The sequence below is a fragment of the Pelobates fuscus genome, chromosome 7 (assembly GCF_036172605.1).
Source record: "Pelobates fuscus isolate aPelFus1 chromosome 7, aPelFus1.pri, whole genome shotgun sequence".
Taxonomy (NCBI): domain Eukaryota; kingdom Metazoa; phylum Chordata; class Amphibia; order Anura; family Pelobatidae; genus Pelobates; species Pelobates fuscus.
Window position 1 is genome coordinate 103,538,976 of NC_086323.1, and position 22,134 is coordinate 103,561,109.

Below are 22,134 nucleotides of genomic sequence, written 5' to 3' on the forward strand. Positions count from 1 at the left end.
CTGTGGAAAGCAACACTTGTACAGATACATACACACAGGTACACAGTTAGGTTCTTTAACTTCATAGACCATCGTTGGTAAAAACATGTCACACAATAGCTGAGAATGATGGGAGACATACTCTTGGGCTATAGCTGCAATCTACAGCCATCATCATTCTATCCCTCTTATATTAGTTATATGCCAACTTAGTGGCTTGGGAGAGACAGACACACAACTAGTGTTACTCACCGAAGGGAGAAATTTAAATACATTTAAAATTTAAGGCAAAAAATACTCGAACGAGAAAAAATCTGGAAGCTATGCTTTCAGCTAATCTGGCCTTCAATTTGAAATTCTTTTTTTAATTCTCACATTAGTAAATTAAGTTCACGTGGTTTTTTACTATTAATTTTTAAGGTTGAAATAGCCACACTGGAAAAATGTTTCCAAGTCTGCTGTGCTTCCAGGTTAACTACTTTGACCTTAATTTCAAATTCAATTAGAATTCCCGACAATACTCACTTTAATGAATAATCCTAAAAGGGATTTATTCTCCCCAGCTCTTCACCTGGTTTATGAGTAAAGGAAAGCGACAGAAATATTTACGGCCACTGCAACATGTTCCTGCAGCTATGTTGTGCTACTCCTATCAATGTCAGGCAGCTAGGTACTTTATGTTCTGATGATCTATTGTGATTTAGTTATTATTATGACGCAACATCTAACTGTGCATTATGGCATTTGGAAACATTATCTACCCATTAAAATAACTGCCCATTATTTATATGATCTGTAATTTGGCGAAATACCACTGAAAATTGTAAATGCTGACAATCATGTGGCTATAATAAAAACAAGAGGTATCTAATCTTTGGCTATGAACATTTCCATTTTAAAGATCTTCCGATCTTCAGCTGGCTAAGAAAAAATGGTAAATATGGTTTTGGTTTACTTTTTTTCCATACACATCTTTAGTGTCCATGTAACTATTGTTGATCTAGGTAGTTGTTAGTATTCAAAGAGATCAGTGCTGTCCAGTCTATCTTCTTTGTACAATTCAATATTTTCCATTAGCTTCTTCTTTTCATTGTTCACCCTGATATCCCAAGATGGAAGATTGCTGCCTGGTAAAGGGAAAAACAGAGAGAAACAATAAGCAATATTCAAAACAGTTGCATGGAAAAGTTTATCGGTAAGTTAGGCAATGGCCTACTTAATTTAATTGTTAGATCCCCTATAATGCCCCATTGTTCAAAACACAAACAACCTACATTGCTTCCTCTTGTGATGTGTATGTATCATTTTTGGAAATCTCTGCAATAGGGATCCAAAACAGATACCGATTATCTGTTGACTTTTGGGCCTATTACCGAAAACTTGTGCTGATATTCTGTACATTTAAAGTTATGAAAGAGTAGCACAATATCTACCCAAATCTGGTATTAACTGAGCATGCTGATAGCAATCACACTCCTATCACTCTCAAGCAGCCAGTACATGCTGGGATCAGCGAGATCCAGCATGTGTACAGTGCTGTTACTGGTAGGAGTATGAATGCTGACAGCAACCTCCTTTCACTCTGTCACCAGCCCAGTTCATTATAGTAGATCAAGCATGTCAAACACGCGGGCCGCATGCAGCCCACAATGAGCATCTTTGCGGCCCAGCGAGCTGCGAGTATATGCTTAGTGCTAAAGCAGAGTAGGCACCAACTTTTTCCACATTGCAGGTGCCTTCTCTGGTAAAATTTACCCGGCCAGGGAGACGAGATCGCTGACGGTAGTGAGGGAGCTCGGTCTTCCTGCTCCCTCGCGTGCGCCGTCTGTAGTGATGCCGGAATATGATGTCATATTCCAGCATCACTACACTGAGCGCGTGAGGAAGCAATGAGCAGCAGGAAGGATATTTCCAGATAGAAGATCCCCTCTGGACCACAGGGATAAATACAATGATGTGAGTGTGCAAAGAATGTGTAAATGTGAGTGTCTGTGTCTCAGTCAGTGAGTGTGTCTCTCTGTGTGTTTCAGTGTGTGTTTGTGTTTGTGTGTGTCAGTGTTGCGATGGCCGCTGCTGGACAGTGGAGGACCTGGAGGTGCACAGAGGCACGCAACGTGACGCCAACGTGCTCCACCTTCACAGGGTTTCAAGAGTAGAGGGAGGATCCGCTTTGGCACAGGGCGCAATTTGGGGTATACCAGAGGCTAGAGGGGGGTGCTGAGATTTAGTAGAGGGGGGTGCTGGGATTTAATAGAGGGGGAGGACTGGGATTTAGTAGAGGAGGGTGCTGTGGTTTAGTAGAGGGGATGCTGTTTTTTGTTGTTTTTTTATACTATACTTTTCAAAATAAACCTAAATTTCTATGAAAATTAAAGTTGTTTTTTTTTTGCGGTCCACATAAACTTAAACCTTGTTTATTTGACCCGTGCTAGACTTTGAGTTTAACATGCTTGCAGTAGATTAACTGTCTCATCTCCCTGCCTTCAGCTTCGCATGTGGGGACTCTTAGAAAGTGTTGATGTAAGGTCATGATGTGGAGCTTCATTTACTGGTGGCTAGATCGTTTTGATAAATTAGACACCATGTGATGAATGCGAGAGGTGAGTACGGTAAGTTTATCAGTAAATTACAAGGCCTATACCAATTACCGGTAAAATGCTGAATATCGATTCTTATAATCGAAATTAACCAATAATCTGTTTATATCTGCTCTACAGTATAAAGACACTGTGAGCAGGAACACAAACCTAGGGGATTTCTTTGCGCCATAATGTATGCAGGAACCATGTTTTTTATGGTACTTGAAATATCCCTTTAATGATAAATTAATTTACACATGGTCTGGGTATGAAAATGCCTATACTAAAGGGGGAGGTCTGCCCAAGGTGATATGTAAAAGGTGTAGATTGATAGGAAGGTGAAGGGACACGAGAGTAGGGAGGGTGTGAAGAGACAGAGAAGAAGTGTCATGGCACCAATTAGGACTTAACTGCCTGTGCATCATTTAGCCTTGCGTTCCAGCAACCCGTGTCATTACTGGTCACTGTAATCCTGCATCCCTTTAAGATGCACTGGCTTACCCACTGACTTCCTAATCCTATTTAGGCCCACTCTGTTTTGCCCTGTGGTAATCCAAGAGTGTGTTTATGTTCATTAATGATTCCTGGTGTTCTGGCTTTGGATTATATTTGCCCATTCTCCATTCTATACTCCTTGACTAATTTATTCATATTTTCTTCTGTCCTCCTAGACTTTGACTTGTTTTCAGACAGTTTTTCCTTAGTTTTTTTTTTACTTTTTCTATTTTGCTCACCCACCCCTATTTTCGCAGGTGTATGGGCTGCTGTGGTGACATTCTGTCGTCAAATTAATATGGTGACCAGGTGTCATGTGACCAAGATATAATTTGTCTTTTTACATTTATTTGGTCTGAACGCTGCCTTGTGTATGATTATTAGAATAAATCAGCATCAGCAAAGAAAGACTTCCTTTGATTTTTGTACGGGACACCTCTTGAGTGCGGTACTAACATTACAAATAGAGGAGGGGATTTAAGTGAGAGAAAGACATTATGAGACAGGAGTATAGGACAAAAAGGGGGTGGGAGATAAAAGTTCAAAAACCAAGCAGTGGGCTCTGGATTGCAAAGAAACCTTAGTTTTTACAAAATACTTGAAAACAATGTGTCTGCCCTGGATTACACACCCAGTCAACTTACCTGAGGATGAAAAGGATGAGTCAGAAGACTCACAAGGGTAATTTTTCTCCTTTTTGTTTCTTGTGTCTTTTACACATGATTCATCTTGTGCGCCAGCAGTTGATGAGGTAGGTTGATAATCGGAAGAAGACAACATTTCCACAGAACAATACAAGTCATCTGGTCCTGGAGGTAACCAATAAGTGTCAGATTCATCATGCTTAACACAGTTCCTTTTGGAATCTTTATTGGTAGCTTGGTTATTTTGTTTTGTAATTTTGAAATCAGGAGAATCTGTATATTTTGATGAGCTGCTGGGGAGTTCAAATATAGCCGCTCCTGTGTACTCAAGGGGAGAGTCTTCACTGTCATCCATTTCTTCTGGGGTGTTCAATGACATAATTTTCTTCTCTTTGGATTCTAGAGGTCTGCTTTTAGTTTTCTTATTTCCTCTGAACAAATGCTCTGCTTTTTCCAGCACTGCATAAACCTGTGGGGAGAGCGCAACTTAACCAAGTAAAGCATTCACAAACCACCAATTTCCATGTGGACACCAGGTGTCAAAGTGACCGCATTATTGTGATAAACAGAGCTTTATGATTGAATTCAACACCTTTTTGTGTCAAGACCCACATGCTGCAAAAAGGACATCAACCCTTCCAAAACAAGGTGTTGGGCATATCATATTATATAATGACAACTCTTGCAACTTTGGTAGGAGAGTCACAAAGTGTTAGTCCTGACTAGGCTGGAACACACAGTTTTATAGTGTAAATAATCTGTAGACCATTTAAGGTATTGTGGTTTTTAGGATGAGAGATGCTGGGATTTAAATACCACCCTATGTGGCAGAATAATAAAATTGTAATCCTTTTATATATTGACCCCCCCCCCCCTTTGTCCTTTTTCATTTCCTAAGGATATTCTCAGGAGTTGTACAATGAACTGTAATATCAATCTATGTAAAATTAATCTGTTTATTCTTCATTGTACACACAATTGCTTTTATGCTTTGCCTTTCCTTCTCCTCCGTTTATGGTTACTGTATTGTCTGTAATGCATATTTTATAACTAAATAATTAATACATATCGTGTGTAGTTTTACCTCTGATGCCACTATTTTCTTCTTGGTGAGACACAAGCAGATAGCAGAAGCAAAATAAAATGCAGCATTTTCCATCAGCCTGCCTCCCCTTGTGTCAGTGTACTTTTGGCTTATTTGTCTCGCGCACAGGCTTTCCGCCATCATGTCCCCAGCCATTTTACTTCTGGGCTCTGTCAGTCCTATTACTTTGTCATTTTCTTCCAGAATCAGCTCTTTCTGTAAAAGTGAAACAAAAACTTTGTTATTCTGTATAAATGCCAGATGGCAAAGAAATGTTTATAAAGTATTCTATTTACCATTCTATTCTGTCATTGTTCACATGGTACTGCAGAGGATAGACATTAATGCTCAAGTCCAGATATGGCAACAGGCCATGCAGTGTCCACCACATTCTGAGATGTGAAATGGACATTCTGGATGAGGATTTGGTCAGCTTAACTACGGCATCATATTGCATCACAACTTCACCTTCCCACTGGGTTGGCAATAATAAATGAGAGGTGAACACCAACTTATTAACCACTAAAACAACCTAGGCTCAGTGTCCTTTTCCCAGATGTTACGAAATTCATTATATTCCTACTTCGGTTTTAAACTGCAATTTGTCTTGCATGCTTGTTTCTAGTTTGCAGTAGTGTAGTTGAACGTTTCCTAAAAATCTCATCAACTGCAATTATTTGTCATTTTGTTACATTTTGCTTGAGCCTATAAAATGTATGTGTCTGTAGAGATTAGTTGTCTTACCAGATACATGGGCTGTCTATCTTTATCATAGGCCTTCATACCCGTCAATATCTCTGTTAGGACCTAAAAGAAAGTTAGGTGAGAGCTAGTGTTGGAACAGGCTATGCAATAATTGCATCTTTGAAAGTGTAGCACAGATAGAATTATAGTGAGGAGAAAACAAAACACATGTAAGAAAGAACATACAATTGTTGGTGCCTTCAAACATTGTACATCAGTGTTTTCCAGAATTCCTGAATATGACATACACTGATCAACAGCAACATTAAAACCACAGACAGATGAAGTGAATAACATTAATAATATCATTACAGTGGCACCTGTCAAAGGGATGGGATATAATATGCAGCAAGTGAACCATCAGTTCTTGAATTTCATGTGTTGGAAGCTAGAAAAATTAGCAAGCAAAAAAGATCTGTGTGACCTTGATTAGAACAAATAGTAATGGCTAGACAACTGGATCAGAGCATCTCCAAAATGGCAAATCTTGCGGGGCGTTAAGCAGTGGGAAGTACCTACCAAGTAGAGATAGGAAGGGCAAACGGTGAACCGGCGTCAGGGTCATGGATGCCCAGGACTCATTGATGCATGTGTGAAGCGAAGGTTACACCATCAAATACAAGCACACAGAAGAGCTACTGTAGCTCAAATTGCTAAGAGTTAATGCTGGTCATGATAGAAAGGTGTCAGAACACACAGCGGATCGCAGTTTGCCATGTATGGGGCTGCATAGAAGCAAGCTGGTCTGACGGGTCAGAGTGCCCATGATGACCACTGTCCACAACTGAAAGTGTCTTCAGTGGGGAGAGTTAAAACTAGACCATGGAGCAATGGAAGAAGGTTGCCTGGTGAAACATGTTTTCCTGTAGATCAAGTGACTAGCTGGTGTGTGTGCGTTGTTTACCTGGGGAAGAGCTGGTAGGATGTACCATGGGAAGAAGGCAGGCCAGCAGAGGAAGTGATATGCTCTGGGCAATGTTCTGCTGGGAAACTTCGGGTCCTGGCTTTGTGGATGTGGATGTTACTTTGACACGTACCACCTACGTAGAGATGGTTGTAAACCATGTACACCCCTTCATGGCAATGGTGTTTCCTGATGGCAATGGACTCTTTCCGCAGGATAATGCACCCTGCCACACTGCAACAATTGTTCAGGAATGGTTAAAAGAACATGATAAAGAATTCAAGGTGTAGCCTTGGCCTCCAGATTTTCCAGATCTCAATCTGATTGAGCATCTGTGGGATGTATTGAAACAACAATTCCAATCCATGGAGGTCCCGCCTCACAACTTGCAGGAATTGAAGAATCTGCTACTAATATATTGATCCCAGATACCCAGGACACAGTCAGAGGTCTTGTGGGGTCCATGCCTCTATGCATCAGAGCTGTTTTGGTAGCATCAGGGGGATCTACACAATATTAGGCAGGTGGTTTTAATGTTGTGGCTGATCAGTGTTATAGGCCTTTTTCTACCAGCAAACTGCTAAAACTTTGGCTTTTATACAGGTGGTCACACTTCCTGATGATCAATTAATAAAGGGCATTTGATCTGCTATATCCTCATAATTCCTATAGACGCAGTAAGGGTGCACTTAGTTTTCCCACACACTGCTTCTCCATTTTGGCTTTATTTTTGTTAAATCATGACACAGTGTAATATGTGTTGTTGTTCATCTTAGGTTATATTTATATTTAGGTTATATTTATCTAATTGCTTCTAATGAACAGATGATTGTTGTTATGTCCTGATATGTAAAACCATAGACTTCAAAGAGGATGCACTTTCCTTTTGCCATTACAGTGTGTATGTATTCATATATCCCACCAGCAGGTCAGATGTTAATTAGCTATGTACATGTGTTTTAGTATAAATAGTGGTTTAATGACCCCCCAAGCTGGGGTTAATACCCTTACATTGTTAATGATTACATTCAAGTGGCCGTGAACAGTTTGTATTAGAATAAAATCCTTCTTCCACTTACCACTCCACAAGAAAATAGGTCAGTTTGCCCAGTGAGTTGTTTGTTCCTCAGGAAGCTGTCAGGAAGGTAGGCATTGTATTTCTGTAAGTCCTTAGTCTTTGCTTGAGTGTAATTTGCTGCTTTGTCCGGGCAGAAACGAAGGCCAGAATGTCCTAGTTTAGGAGAGAGGTCTTCATCCAGAAACACGTTGGAGCTGCAAAGAAAAGAAGAACGAAAAACATTTGCAGAAGTTAAAAACTTCTCTTAAAGGGGGGCGGGGCCAAGCCAGCAAGCGGTGCAGTCGCATGAAAGCTGGGCTCCCGTTGTAATAACCGATCATCCACAAAAACTCGCTGAAATAGAGATAAATAATCGACCGGGGGGGCGGGGCCGGACCGCCATGCTGACCGGTCGCATGCAGGAGAGGCTCTGGATGAATCTGGCCTCTAAGGCGAATCCTGCAGCTCTGATACCTGCAAAGAGCCCAAGAAACTTGCACACGGCTGTGGACAAGGTGGCAGACCCCGAGATCGGGAGCTTTGGGACCCTAGGGGGCTGCATGAAGCTTCAGGGACTGCGGCCTTCTCGAGAAGGGAGTGGGGTGGACGGCCGCTGCCCTGTCTCCCTTTGCGGCTGCCACACGCCAACACCCTGACACGCCTGCCGGTCCTGTTTACCCCCCCCCCCCCCCCCCCCCGTGGGCCGGGGGGGTTATCCTGGCCCCCACTGCGGAGAGCTCAGGAGGAATGGAGAAGGAGAGTCACAGCACTCCTCAGATCAGCCCTCTAAGATGGCGGCAGCGTGGAGCCCAACACCAACGGCCCCTGCCTCGTGAAGCCCCAGAGGAGAGAAGCTTACCAACCTGCACAACCTACAAAGCAGCCCAGCGGTAAGCAGCCTGTTAACCCTTAAGAGGGAGAGCTCAGCAGGGGGAAAGCCAGGCAACCTTAGACAGCCAAGAAACCTGCCGACATGCCTCACAATCGTGAAGGGGAAGTCCTAACAATATTACTGAGCAACGGGAACCCAGTAATACCCGCCAAGAACTGTAGTTCTACCTTGCCACACTAACTCAGCTCTTCAAACTCTACTCGGACTTTAAGTCTCCAGCGACTACCTCAGGACACCTCATGTCACCACAGAGGCACATATGACAAGAGACTGGCGGCTGCTGGGACACCACTTACAGCCCCGGACCCAGACATCACTAACATCACCAGCAGCCATTTCTTGATCCCTGATGCGGCTCTCACCTAACCACGTCAACATGGTCTCCCACAGACATTAGTCTCTGAACTGATGTTAGCTCGACCGCAGTGGTCCTTATTATAAAATCTGTTCACCTAGCATATAACCTAAGCCTTGCAGCCTACCATATCTTACCTAAGCAATTTATATGTATGCTATCTGACCTAGCAGGAAACGTCTACCCCAAGTTTTTTTTTTTTTAATTCTTTATTTTTTCAGTGCATGCTCATATAACATTCACATATGAAGGTACCGCAACGGCATTCCTTCAATGCATTTCAGTTAATTGTATCACAGAGGTACATGATGGAACGTGCACAATTTTATATTTAAGTATACTGGAACAAATCATAGCTTAGGAACCGCTGAAGAACAACTGGGTACATTAATAACAGGTTAAGGCTATAACGGTTATCGGCTTAGGGTCGCTTGCGTTGCACATTTTTAAGTTATATATCGTGCAGGCGAAAACATTTTGCACATTTATCTATATTTTCCACTAGCTTAACTAAAAGGTTATATCGCCAGAGTAAGAGTAAATGAAACAGGTGAAATAATAACAAGTGAAAACACAGTTAATGCTCGACTATGCTAGATGTTAGTGTTGGTATAGCTTATTGACAAACTATGTGCATCACGGCTATGGCATGTGTCAGGCTTGTAGTTATAGGCCGTGAGGTCTTGCCGTGCTAGGCTGTCCCATGGTTTACGTGTTAGCATGTTGTGTGAGGGTAATGTAGGTGATGCCTTTGGGACTAAGTGCCACTCTCTGGTAAAGCATTTACATACATTTTTGCGTAAAGTAAGAGGGTAAGTGGATGAGTGATAAAGTAGGTAAGTAGTCATAGGCTAAACAAGCTGGGTGAGGCTATTAACAGGCATGGCTAAGTAAAGCAAAATGAGTTATGTCGGTCACAGTTCAGTAAGGAACTAGATTGCAAGGTGAGTATCTGGGCTGCAGGTTTTTACCAGCGGTTTCAATGTTCCGAAAGGTGCATAATGCAGAGGCTGGAGCCCAGTGCCGCCTGCTTTGCAAGTAGACTCCTTCAGCCTATGCCCACCGGGTGTACAGACCTGTCCAGCATGGGGGTGTCTTGTCCGAGGGCTGCGCGCTCGCTCAGTGTGGTACGGGTGGATTGGCTCTCCATCCTTGTGCCGGCCTGTGTGTGCTGTGCACCAGTACGGTTAATCCCTCCGTTGCGGGCTGGAGCTCGGAAGTTGGTGAGTTCGGCATGAGGGTCGGAGGTCTCTGGAGTCTTAGAGTGGCTGAGAGGTCCGGTATATTGGCTGGTCTCGCGGGGGTGTGAATACCGGTGAGTGCTGTCACCCACGGGCCATTGCGGCTGTCCCGGCCATCTCGTTTTTCGGCGCCGTGTTAGTTTGGAGGTTGCTTTGATGGTTCGTGGCGGGAGTCCACCCAAGTGTCGCCGGACCGCTGGGCGAATCCAGGTTGCTGCCGCTTTTCTCGCCATCTTGAAGGCTTGGCGCCCAGCCCTGTGTTTCGTCCAGAGGCCTGTGCAGAGCCGCTCGAAGAATGCCCAAGTATGTTTGGGTGGCGTGATACGTGTGCGCCGTGTTGCAGGCCGTGCTTGTGCCGCCATCTTGACTGTGCCCTGACAGTTTTGCCTCACCGTAGGTTTTGTCGCCTGTTTGCATTGCTGTGCGGGGGTAGTCGCCCCCAACGAGGACCGGGATATCCCCCGTCAGTCCAGAGGGGGGGTAGCAGGGCATCGTGTGCTTCTAGCTTGTGAGCGGTTCCTGTGCCGGGCGATCGGCCGTCTCCCCCAGGCACTCGTCTCCGCTCCCGTGTATAGGCCTCATGGCCGGTTCAAGCGCTCGTGTTGCGGTCTGTTGCAAGGCAGGTATCATTGCATTCCGCCGGGTGTCCTGCTTAATTTTCCGAACACCAGGTGCTGCATTCATGGTTTGGTCGGCTAATATTGCAGATTTAAAGCCTGCTGGTGCCGGAGCGTTTAGAGAGCGCGTCCGGCCATCTTGGCAGTCAGGCCCCGCCTACCCTAAGTTTTTATGTGCATAGTTCTCCGCCTAGCAATTAGGTTTCATGTGTTATATTTAACCCTGTACCCGCAAGTACTGCTAGAGCAATATAAGACCGGCTATGCCAATGTCATACACTCTCAAAAATACTTATCTGTTCTCACGTCTGACCATGCTATATATCTGCTTAGAATGCCTTTCAAGTGTAATAGTTATTAAGCGTATGTCTTATCAAATCTTACTGCTACAAAAACAAAATGTGCTGATTTATTAACTGCCCTATATTATTAAACAATGTATGCGGATTCCCTTGCTACCGCTGTTGGGGCAGTGCAAGCGTAAATGTAACCTTCAAGCACAACAAAAATAAAGAATTAAAAAAAGAAAAATTATCAACCGGGACATGCCACCTGAACTCAGGAGGACCTTGTGATCAGCCTGATACTTTAAACGAGCACTCTGGAGGTCGGGAGCCTAAGATGTCTAGCTGGGGCATACACGCAACGGAGATGGAGAGAGACGGCCGCTCTCCCTGTCAACAAACCGGAGACGCAGCCCCACGGATACCCTGCTCCCCCCCCCAGACCGGTGGGGGTTATCCCGGTCCAACCCTGAGAGGACACACATGGGCTGAAGTGCAAAAGAAAGTAGCGGGAGAGGCGAGAAGCGGCCCGACAATATGGCTGCCGCCACGTGCGCTCGACACACAGCAATGCCAGACCTCATGTCCAAACCAGAGGCAATACTAGCCACGTTCTGGAGACAAATGGCAGCTAAGAAAAAGCAACAAACGGAGGAGCGCAGACTGATCAGACACTCACTCAAGGTACTACGGACGCACTCCCCTCATAGGTGCAGACTCCCTCACGCTGACAGACCCAGACAATGGCGCCGAAAACGAAGAAGAATCCGGCAGACACACATACCCATGCGACAGACCGCACCAAAAACAACATACCGCCAAGAAAAAGACACTCACCTCAAACCACACAGCCCACCAATCTGGCTAGCGGAGGGGACCCTCATGGTGCAACACCCAATCCAGCGATGGGACGGTGCAGGGTCGAAGAAAGGCAGGCAACACTCTCTGAGGCTACTCCATTCACCTTGCTTAGATGGAAATCCGCAAATCGACACACTACTGGGCACTCTACAGACGCAACTGCGAGACTCTGTGACACCCCGACAGGGCGTCGGCTGACACCCGGCAATGAGCGGACGAAGATAACCCAGCGGGTTCCAGAGACTGTACTGTCTTATTCTTGTATTTTGTTTAGGCTCATAGCCAGTATTATGCCCTAATTAGTCCCCATGTATTTAGCCAGGTTTTGAAAGGGATTCTGGCAGGACCTGCCACACAGATATCTCCAGCCGGGCCCACAAGCTACACCAACATACTCACCTACACTGTGACACCGAAGAACTGGAAGCCGACGCATGGCAGCAGTGCCCGGGGTGGCCTGCCTCAAGAGGAGAAGGCCGCGCTGGTGGCGCTCCGGGGTGCAACACTGAGGCTTACTCACAGCTATTGACTAAAATGGGGGCCTCCTGAGAAGCAGCATGCTTGGAGACGACACCAGTAAACAACAGTGACTTTCCAACCAGGTACTGCCTCACCACGGTCTCTGACTTCCAGTCTGCTGAACGGTGACATCGAGAGGGGCACTTCAGCTCAATGAAGTGGTCTGGGTGCCAGGTCCCCCTGGTTTTAACCCTTCAGATGTAAATATAGCAGTTTTAGAAAAACTGCTCTGTTTACATTGCAGGGTTAATCCAGCCGCTAGGGGCGCTTCTGTGAAAATCGCATTCAGCGTGCAGAACGTCCATAGGAAAGCATGAAGAATTGCTTTCCTGTGGACTGTTTGAATGCGCGCATGGCTCTTGCCGCGCATGCGCACTCCACTCAGGAGCTGACGTCGGCAGGGGAGGAGAGGTCACCAGCGCCGAGTAAACCAGGCGCTGGATAAAGGTAAGTGGCTGAAGGGGTTTTAACCCCTTCAGCCCAGCAGGAAGGGGACCCTGAGGGTGGGGGGAACCTAAGGGTTATATAGTGTCAGGAAAACAAGTTTGATCCTTTAATTGATCTGGTGGTCTTTCTCAGCTTGTTTTTTCTTTTTGTCTATTGACCAAGCATGTTATTATATTTCATTTTATTACTAAATCTTAAAACATTGTCAGTTGCCACAGCATGTTATAGATGCTATCTCTGTTTCCTTAGCTATTGACTGATAAGTACTAAACCTAAGCATGAATAGTGTTTTGTATACTGACATGACTATCTCTTATCCCAAAAAAAGTGCAGTACATTGGCATTTCTTGTTATTGCTACTTGTTTACCTGACTGTCATGCCATGCACTAACAAAAATAAAGAATGTAATAAAAAAAAATAACAAAACATAATAAAACATAATAACTATTTTTTGTCAATCGCACTATTTTCCAAGTGGCAATTCTCCTTTAAATTAAGCCATGGGCATCCATTCCTGTATTTTACATGTTTAGGTTTTAACTCATGGTCCATTTACACCAATACGTCTGTGGCAATACTTACTACTAAACCCTATTGCACGCACCTCTTGATATTACCGTGGAATATCTCACTATTGTGTAAGTGGCAAACTGCTCGTAGAAGTCCCATTGCAATACTAAGTCGCTTCTCCCAGCTCAGGATGTCTGCTCCATTCTGCAGGATTTGAGAAGACAGTGACGTCAGAGACAAGCCTTCCAGTAAGAAGAAGGTAAGTGCCAAGCAGCACCTGAGATTTACACAATCTTATCACTGCAAAATTGTTTTACTTTAACCTACTCATCATTTCAAAATCTGAGTGAATTCAAAATAAATTCCAAATATTAGGTCACAATTACCCAAACTGAGAAGGTGACTTTGAATAATGTTCCAATTTGCATATTTTTGGCTAAAGCTTTGCATTTCATTTTGAATTCAGGTGGAATTCCCAGCAATTCCCACTTTTATGTATAGCCCTGCTGTAAGGCTTGTTGTATATTTGGTTATAAATATTTGTAACAATGGATTTTGATCTAACTGCTGTGGAATTTTCTGTGGTCTCTACAAGACTGCGCGCAGACGAGAACTTAAAACTAATGAGAAAATAAAAACCTACATTGCTATGTACAAGGTTGCCATATTACAATCCATGATAAATGTCACACAATTTATTTTTGTTTCATTATTGTGCAATGATAATTTTTTTAATGTAATCATCCTTTTTTTTTTTTTTTCTTTCAATTTTTTTTATTTTTGCAGTGCATATTAAGAAAACATACAGGCATGTGGTGCCCCAAAGGCAGTCCACTTGCACAATTCGAAACATAGGTTACAATGGGGTACATAGGAACAATGCACATTTTTATATATATATATTTAGATACCAGAGGATAGGTCACGAGTTTATATATAGTAAACATGCTATTCAAATTAAGAGGTCACGAGTTTACACATAGAAAATATGCTATTCAAATTAAGAGGTCACGAGTTTATACGTATTAAACATGCTATTCAAATTAAGAGGTCACGGATTTATACATAGTAAACATGCTATTCAAATTAGGAGTAAGTAGTTATTATATAGTAATTCAGCGCGTAACGTTCAACATATAGCTTAATAAACTGGCTATGAGGCTTTAAAACACAGCTATGAATAAGTCCCATAGGCTAGGGCTAGAGAACATACGCTTAATAGTAGTGAGTAAGACTGACAAGCATTTTACACAGGTTTTGGACTGAGGCTTAAAGGACCACTCTAGTGCCAGGAAAACATACTCGTTTTCCTGGCACTAGAGTGCCCTGAGGGTGCTCCCACCCTCAGGGACCCACTCCCGCCGGGCTCTGGGGGGAGGAAGGGGTTAAACTTACCTCTTTCTCCAGCGCCGGGCGGGGAGCTCTACTCCTCCTCCTCTTCTTCCTCGCGACGTCATCGGCTGAATGCGCATGCGCGGCAGGAGCCGCGCTCGCATTCAGCCGGTCGCATAGGAAAGCATTCATAATGCTTTCCTATGGACGCTTGCGTGCTCTCACTGTGATTTTCACAGTGAGAAGCACGCAAGCGCCTCTAGCGGCTGTCAGTGAGACAGCCACTAGAGGCTCTGGAGGCTGGCTTAACCCTCAGAATAAAAATAGCAGTTTCTCTGAAACTGCTATGTTTATAAAAAAAAGGGTAAAAGCTAGCTGGACCTGGCACCCAGACCACTTCATTAAGCTGAAGTGGTCTGGGTGCCTAGAGTGGTCCTTTAAGGCACAATAGTAGTATGATAACATGGCATATGGAGTGGAGAAATGGTTTCATGCTACAAGATTTGCATTGGAGGGAGTCGCTGTAGTCTAGAGTCGTGGTATGTTAACCCCAATACAGTGTTATCAGTAGCTAGACAGTAAGCAAACCTTGTCAAAGTAAGGAAAATTATTGTCTAAGCGTATAGTTAAGTCCAATTAATGCTGGACCCTAAGATTGTCCGGCTGTAGTGCTGCGGTGGTTGTATGTCACCGGAACGTTGGGCGCTTGCAGTATTGTCCCTGTTAGCCGATGCCCTCTGCTGGGATGCAGTCAGTACCCGTTGAAGGTCCTCTGGATGGCAGTTTGGTGCTATGGCTTCCTGGGCGTGATGGGAGTCGTTGAGGTGGATCACCAAGCCGGTATATGGCTGCTCTTGGAGTGGAGGGTGGTCTGTGTGTAGCATCTCTCGATTTGTGATCGGAGCTAAGTGATCGTGAAGAAGGAAGGCCTTTTCCCCAGCCCCAGGCCTCATGTGGGGTCGGCTTCTGCTTGCCACAGACTCGGACGTCTATGTGAGCCGGGTCTTTCCCCTGGTGGGTGGCCCTGGTGTTTCGCCGCCGCCGGTGGCGGGCGGGCGGGCTTCCGGCGTGGTGGCTGAAGCTGCGGAGGATGTCTCCGTGGGACCTCCGGCCCAGGTGGGTATTTAGTGGGTGCAGTGGGTGTTGAGGGGCAAGCTTTACCCGGGATCAGCCCACACCTTCCCCGTCTCCTCACCTCCTTCATCTCCTCTCCATTTGCAGGGGGGACCCGGCTAGGAGTCGTTCCAGTCGGGCCCAGAAGTTCTGGAATATCTGGTCCAGGTTGGTCGGCTGGGGCAGCGTGAATTTAGGCCGGGATACAGCCTCCGCCATCTTGCTGGGTCCAGCCCGTCCAGGGCCCCAATCCGGGCAGTGTGCAGTAGTCGGTGTCGCTTTACTTGCTGTGTTGGTGGGGACCGGGATAACCCCCTCCGGTCCATAGGGGGGGGGAACGGGTGCTTGAGCTGTGCTTGTCCACGCTTTGGGACAACGGGAGAGCGGCCGCCTCCCCCGTGTCCGCCTCGTGAGTAGGCCGCAACGGCTGGATAGTCGGGACTTTGGCATACAGCCTCGGGAGAGGTGTCATTCTGCCGGTCCCGGTGTCCTGGGTCGTTTAGTGGCCAAAGTGGGTCGGGTCGCAGGTTCCGTTTGGCGAATTTTGGGTTGCTTTGCGCGTGGCCGCTGGAGCTTCAGCAGCACACGTCTGCTCCCTTCTGCAGTCAGGCCCCGCCCCCCTCATCCTTTTTTTTAAGTCTTCTTTCTCTGTCTTTTTGTCTCCATCTTTCTCACCTCCATAGGCTCCAGTCCCTCCGTATCTTATCTTCCCCAGTATCTCTCACTCTCAATGCCCTGGTGTTCATTCCTTAAGTTTTTCACCCTCCATCCCCCTCTCTTATCTTCAGTTGTTGGGTTTATCACATTCACTGCCATGGTCATTCCACTCAAACTTTGGATTTTCGTAGCATTAGTCTCTAGGGCGCATGTGCTCAGTCCCCATGTTTTTAGCCTCCCTTTCTGGACCATCTACCCTTGCTTCTCTAGTTTCTTACTCTCTCTACATGGCTCAATATTTATTTTATTGTTTGCATTTTTATTTTTGCCAACCAGATACAACTGAACAGGCAGTAAACGTACGGCATAAAGTAAACATATACAATGCACATTTTATTTATACATAGATGATGTATGTAATGTAGATAATCAGTTAAGAAAAATACCTCCTGTCCGAATAGGCTCAACTTGAAAATGGGAGACTTTGCTAGCACAGACAAAATCAAAATATGACATTCCAGAAACAGTAGGAATGCCAAAGATAAACTCTACAGGAGATATATATCAGTTGCTTAAAGTCAGAATGCTTCTGTATGTCCAGAGAACTGTAATGTCAGTCCAACAGAACCCAATGTTCAGCCTATTCAGAGTCTCCTAGGAGGTTCAGATGTGCCTAGAGAAAACTAATGACCATCCAGTTTGGTCATCATTAATGATCGTGAATGTGGAGAATATCTTCTCCCGGAATATGTGGCCAGGCCATTGTGCCTTGTTAATATATTAGTACAATAGGGGCACCTTGGAGTGGAGGACTGAGCTCAGTTGTTTGATGAAGGTACATCGTAATTTTCAGAAGTGTTCTGTTCATCCCTTGCCTAGTCTGGTAGGACCTGCATGGGGTAGGTCAGAATACTATCAGGGTTATTTAATAAAGTGAGAATTCAAAGTAAATATTACATTTAAATCCAGATTAGCTAATCTGAAGAATAACTAGCTTTCCAGTTTGGTGATCTTGAACTTAATTTTGAAATTCACTTTGAATTCTGACTTTAGTAAATAAACCTGCATATGTCATATGGAGGCTTCTCTAAACCATACTCTGATGAATGGTAAGCTGTGTGGTAACAGTGAAAGCAATACTTCTGGAAAATAAGGCAAGGTAGTTTTCCAAGTAGACACATATCCTCTATCCCTGGAAAACTTCCGGGTGTCGGGAAAGTTTTATGTTTACAAAATTTCAGTGTGTCCGTGTCAGACTAGGAGATTGGCTTCAGACTGTGCCAAGTCAGTACTGCCATTAAGAGTTGTCGGATGTGGCTTATTTAATGTCGAAAAACTCCCAAGAGAATCTACTGTGTCAAGTACACACTGGATTGGAGATGCAGAGGTAGCAAATTGCTCTTAAAGGGACATGCATCACTTGTAAAAAAAAAAAAACATTAAAACCAGCAAGCAAACACTTTGAAACAAATTAACAATCCAAAATAAAACAAGAAAAAGTATGAAAAATATGTTTATGAATTTTTCATTAACTTGGACAGACTCCGTTGTTGGGCATCCCGCTCAGCTAGGGGAGTTTCTTTAGGCCCCCTCTTACCCATCCCCTAATCCAGTCAAGACTAGTCCACTAATGACAAAAACAGGAAAATATTGTGTAGCAGCAAAAACTCTTTATTCCCCCTGTACTGACTAACACAGCAAGGAGAGAGAATCCCGACACTAGATTCTGCTCTGCATGAACAGACTCTCTCTCTTCTCCCCCTGTAAGGATGTTGCAAGGTGAAGAGAGCTTCCAACTGCACATATGGGACGCTTTTAGGCATGCCCAATGCACTTTTCCAGCATTCCAAGGGATAGGACACTGATTGGTTAGATCAGTGTCTACCAGGAGTGGGTGTGGAAAGCATAAAAATAAGAAGCATGGAAATATAAAAAAAAAAATAATCATATTTACCTGCTTTTTTCAGCCTGCAGACTGAGGCAACTGTCTCATTCAATGTTAGAGCTTCTGAATGAGACAGTTGTCAATGTCCACAGTTAGATTCATTTGGCTAACCAGCATGGCGGTCGGTATGTTCCCCACTCCCCCCCGTTACTTTCACCTACTATTGGTTCACTATTAACATGCTTTTTGACTGTATAGGCAGCCACTGTCTATTACAGTACTCAAGCTTTATGGAGCAATTGTTTAGGAAGCTATCATTTTATATTTGAGTTAGATATCTATAAATGTGACATGTTATCTAAGCAGAACTATGTATCTTTAAAAAAAAATGAAGCAAATTATTGTGTACCTTCTCTAAGGCAGTGTCCAATGATCCGTTTTTCATGAACTTGTTTATGAGGCAACATTGACCGTCCTCTACACAGAAACCCAACAGCAGCAAGAGGTTGGAATGGTTACAACTAGAACAGCAAAGATAAAGATTAGACAACCAGACAGACAGATAAACACATTACATATTATAGAAAATGCCACCTTCAATGAAAAAGGGTTTTTACCAGTTCTATTGTACCATACTAAATAATAATGTCCAATACGATATATCTGACAAATCACATTATTGGTATCCAATACGATACACCTGACAAATCACATTATTGGTATCCAATATGATATATCTGACAAATCACATTATTGGTATCCAATACGATATATCTGACAAATCACATTATTGGTATCCAATACGATATATCTGACAAATCACATTATTGGTATCCAATACGATACACCTGACAAATCACATTATTGTCACTTTTAAGACTTTAATGAACAGAGCCCCAATGAAAAATTGACCATGGACGTTGTGGCGAAACCAGCCTCGCCACTGGGCATTGGAGAAGACTGATTGCCAGCCTCCTGCCCTGTGACTATGGCCCCATGTTAAAATGATTGATTTTCCCCTGCAAAGACCCAAAAGCCGGGTCATTCTGTACTTTCCCTATGTGAGCAGTGTTACCCCAGATAGCTATGCCATGGAGCCCATTCGTATAACGAAAGACTTTGGCTCCATGGCGATTGAACTGTATGTATGAGATCTGAGCACCATTCAGTCATAATGTGCACTCAGATCTAAGCTATCTGGGGATATGTTGAATGTATATGTTTTATGCAATAGCTGCACAGTTATATATTTTTATGTATTTTATTGTATTTTGCTACCATGTGGCTAATGGAGTTTTGCCTCTGTCCTTGGAGATAATTGGATACTACCCAATTATCTCCAGGATAGAAGACTCTGTGGAACTGGTTTTGGGCAGAAAAGCCATGCTTCATTTGGTCAAATAGGACTTTCCCTTAACTTTTTAACTTCTGGATGGAATTGGCTGAATTTTGACTAAGAAAACGTTACCTGCGCTCTGGCCTAAATCCCGATGTGCATTTAAACAAAATGGAGGCTCTTTAGTTTTATTCCAATGGCCATTTGAATATATAAGCTCACCAGTCACGTCAAGGCAAGCCTCAATAGGTGAGTTCCTACACTAGCCATTAGATATGCTGATATCAGCCAAGAATCTCCAGTGAGACAGGAAGGGGTATTTTATAAACCCTTTAACATTTAACCCTTTATAGGGCTTCTACACATACAAACTTTGCTGATATCAGACAAAGTGAGACAGAAAGGGGTGTTTTATAAACCCTTTAACATTTAACCCTTTATAGGGCTTCTAAACATTCAATAAAAAATATGAAAAACAGGATATGTCAGAGGTGTTGAACAAAAGTTGTATTGCAAGAAAGTTCGCCTCTTTTAGAGAGTTGGAAGTCAAAAGACATTCGTTTTCTCATATTGTTTCCGTTTAAATTAACCCCTCTTTGTGAATTTTAGTACATGACTAGATGTAGGTAGGTCAGCTTACCCACGATTAATATGATTCGCTATGAAAAACAATGAAATGCAACAACAAGTAATGAGTTGTTTGGGAGTTTGCTGTATGTAGATCTCTACATGGTGTATGCATGATACGGTGTGTGTTCCTATAGTTCCGCAATGTTGTGCTGACCGGGTGTCTGCGAGGGTTTTGCCGGGGGTCACCATCTTATGTTGCAAGTGCTGCTGTGTGTTATATTAGCGTGCAAGTTATTCCATTGTGTGGAAGGCAACGAAGTCGGCTGTGTGGGTTCTGTATGTGGGTATGGGCCATAAGGATGGGGAATAGTGTTTGGTGCCTCTGGCGCTCGTATTTACCCCTTACCCATGGGGATAGCGGGGGGGGGGGGGGTGAGTTGTTAGAGAACATGCATTATCAAAACTGCAGATAACGATTAAACTGTTTTTAAACTTGAGCTACTGTCCATTATGTTGTGTTTTCCTCCGTGCCCTCATCCTTTAGTTAAGTGCACAAGGTTGGTGCTTCTCGTGCAGAGTCTATGTTACCGAGTCCTGGACCCTAGTTGGCACGAAGGGTGTTACATTTGCGACGTCCCACCGGTGGTTGTTTGAGTGTCGTGCTGGAGCTTCCGCGTCCCTCTCGAGGCCAAGTGCTGCGAGGAAGTTAGGGGCGTCCGATGGTGATGCTGTTGTGTGCATCTTCCCGTCCTTGAGGACAATTAGCGTGCGTGATGCGGACCAGCGGTAAGCCACCCCAGCTTCTTGTAGCTTCCCAGTTATGGGTTGCATGGCCTTTCTCCACAGTAACGTGGATCGGATGACATCCTGGAAGAAAGTGAGGCGGTGATTCTCAAAGTCCATGGGGGCCTTGTCTTGGAGGGCTTTCATGAGCCTTTGTTTGTCCATGAAGGATTGGCATTTCAGTATAATGTCTCTCGGTGTGCTTGATGGGGTTCGTGGTGACCTGTTGACCCTATATGCCCCATCCATCTGGAGCAGTTTGGCCTGTTTGGTGGGGAGGACTGAAGATGTCAGCCGTCTTAGAAAGTGTGGCAATTCCTCTGTGGACACTGTGTCAGAGACTCCTCGGATTTTAATATTTAGTCTTCTGCTCCTGTCATCTAGGGTGTCCACTCTGTGGGTCAGGAAGTTGTGCGAGGTTTGTAGTTGTTTCACCGTGTCTCCCAGGGTTGCCAGGCCTAGTTTGAGGTCATTTACATCTTCCTCATTGGCCTGAATGCGGTCCGTGACTGCTTGGACCTCTGTTTTTACTAAGGCGATGTCTGCATCAAACAGTAGCCTGATTCTGTCATAGAGGTCTGATATATCCTGTGTGGTAGCAGGTGTCTGCTTGTGGGTCTCACCTGTCGCGGACTCAGTGGTGGGTTGCGTGGTTTCAGGCCTGTATTCTGTTTCGCTCCCCTCCCCTTCCTCAGAGGCTTCTCTGTTAGCTGAGGTAGCGGAGTGCTCAGCTGGCCTAGACCTCGTGCATTTGAGGAGTGCCCCGATGTCTCTAGCCTCCTGTGGTGGCGCCAATTGTGATTTCTGAGTTTTCCGACCCATAGTTGTGGTATTGGTGTCGTTCAGGTAGGGGGTGAAATATTCACGCCAGTCCGCCAGGCCTTCCAGGCTTCCAGGCCTAGACCTCCGTCGGGTCCCACGGGATGGCGCGGGAGTCGTTCCGAACTGAAAGGGCATGAACGGGATCAGTGGGGATTCCCCTACTCGTGGCAAGGACTGTTTGTCGGTTAGTAGCTGGTAGTTTCGCAGTTTCGATCGATTTTGGCAGTTTTTGCACGGAGCAGTAAAGTATGGTGTCTAAGCTGTAGCTGTGCCAGGCCCCGACCCCATAGCACTATTTTTTAACGCTACAGCGTACCTTTATCTTGTTTGATTTTTGTAATTAGTGGGGTATTACATGTTTTAGGTGCTGCTTTTCACTTATACACTTGTATTATATCTTTACGGTTATATCGGGGTTTTTTT

The 22,134-nt window shown here is 44.5% G+C and overlaps 1 protein-coding gene across 1 annotated transcript in view; it reads right to left on the bottom strand.

The window, feature by feature from the left end:
• Positions 1-902: 902 nt before the first annotated feature.
• IRAK2 (interleukin 1 receptor associated kinase 2) overlaps positions 903-22,134 on the bottom strand; it is a 39,243-nt gene continuing 18,011 nt past the window's right edge. Inside the window, exons 8-14 of the mRNA XM_063426325.1 lie at positions 18,610-18,721; positions 13,308-13,417; positions 7,509-7,701; positions 5,526-5,588; positions 4,782-4,997; positions 3,698-4,166; positions 903-1,106 (exon numbers count right to left, since the gene is read on the bottom strand). Of these exons, the coding sequence (XP_063282395.1) occupies positions 991-1,106; positions 3,698-4,166; positions 4,782-4,997; positions 5,526-5,588; positions 7,509-7,701; positions 13,308-13,417; positions 18,610-18,721 (1,279 nt within the window). The 3' untranslated portion in view covers positions 903-990. The remainder of the gene's footprint in view (positions 1,107-3,697; positions 4,167-4,781; positions 4,998-5,525; positions 5,589-7,508; positions 7,702-13,307; positions 13,418-18,609; positions 18,722-22,134) is intronic.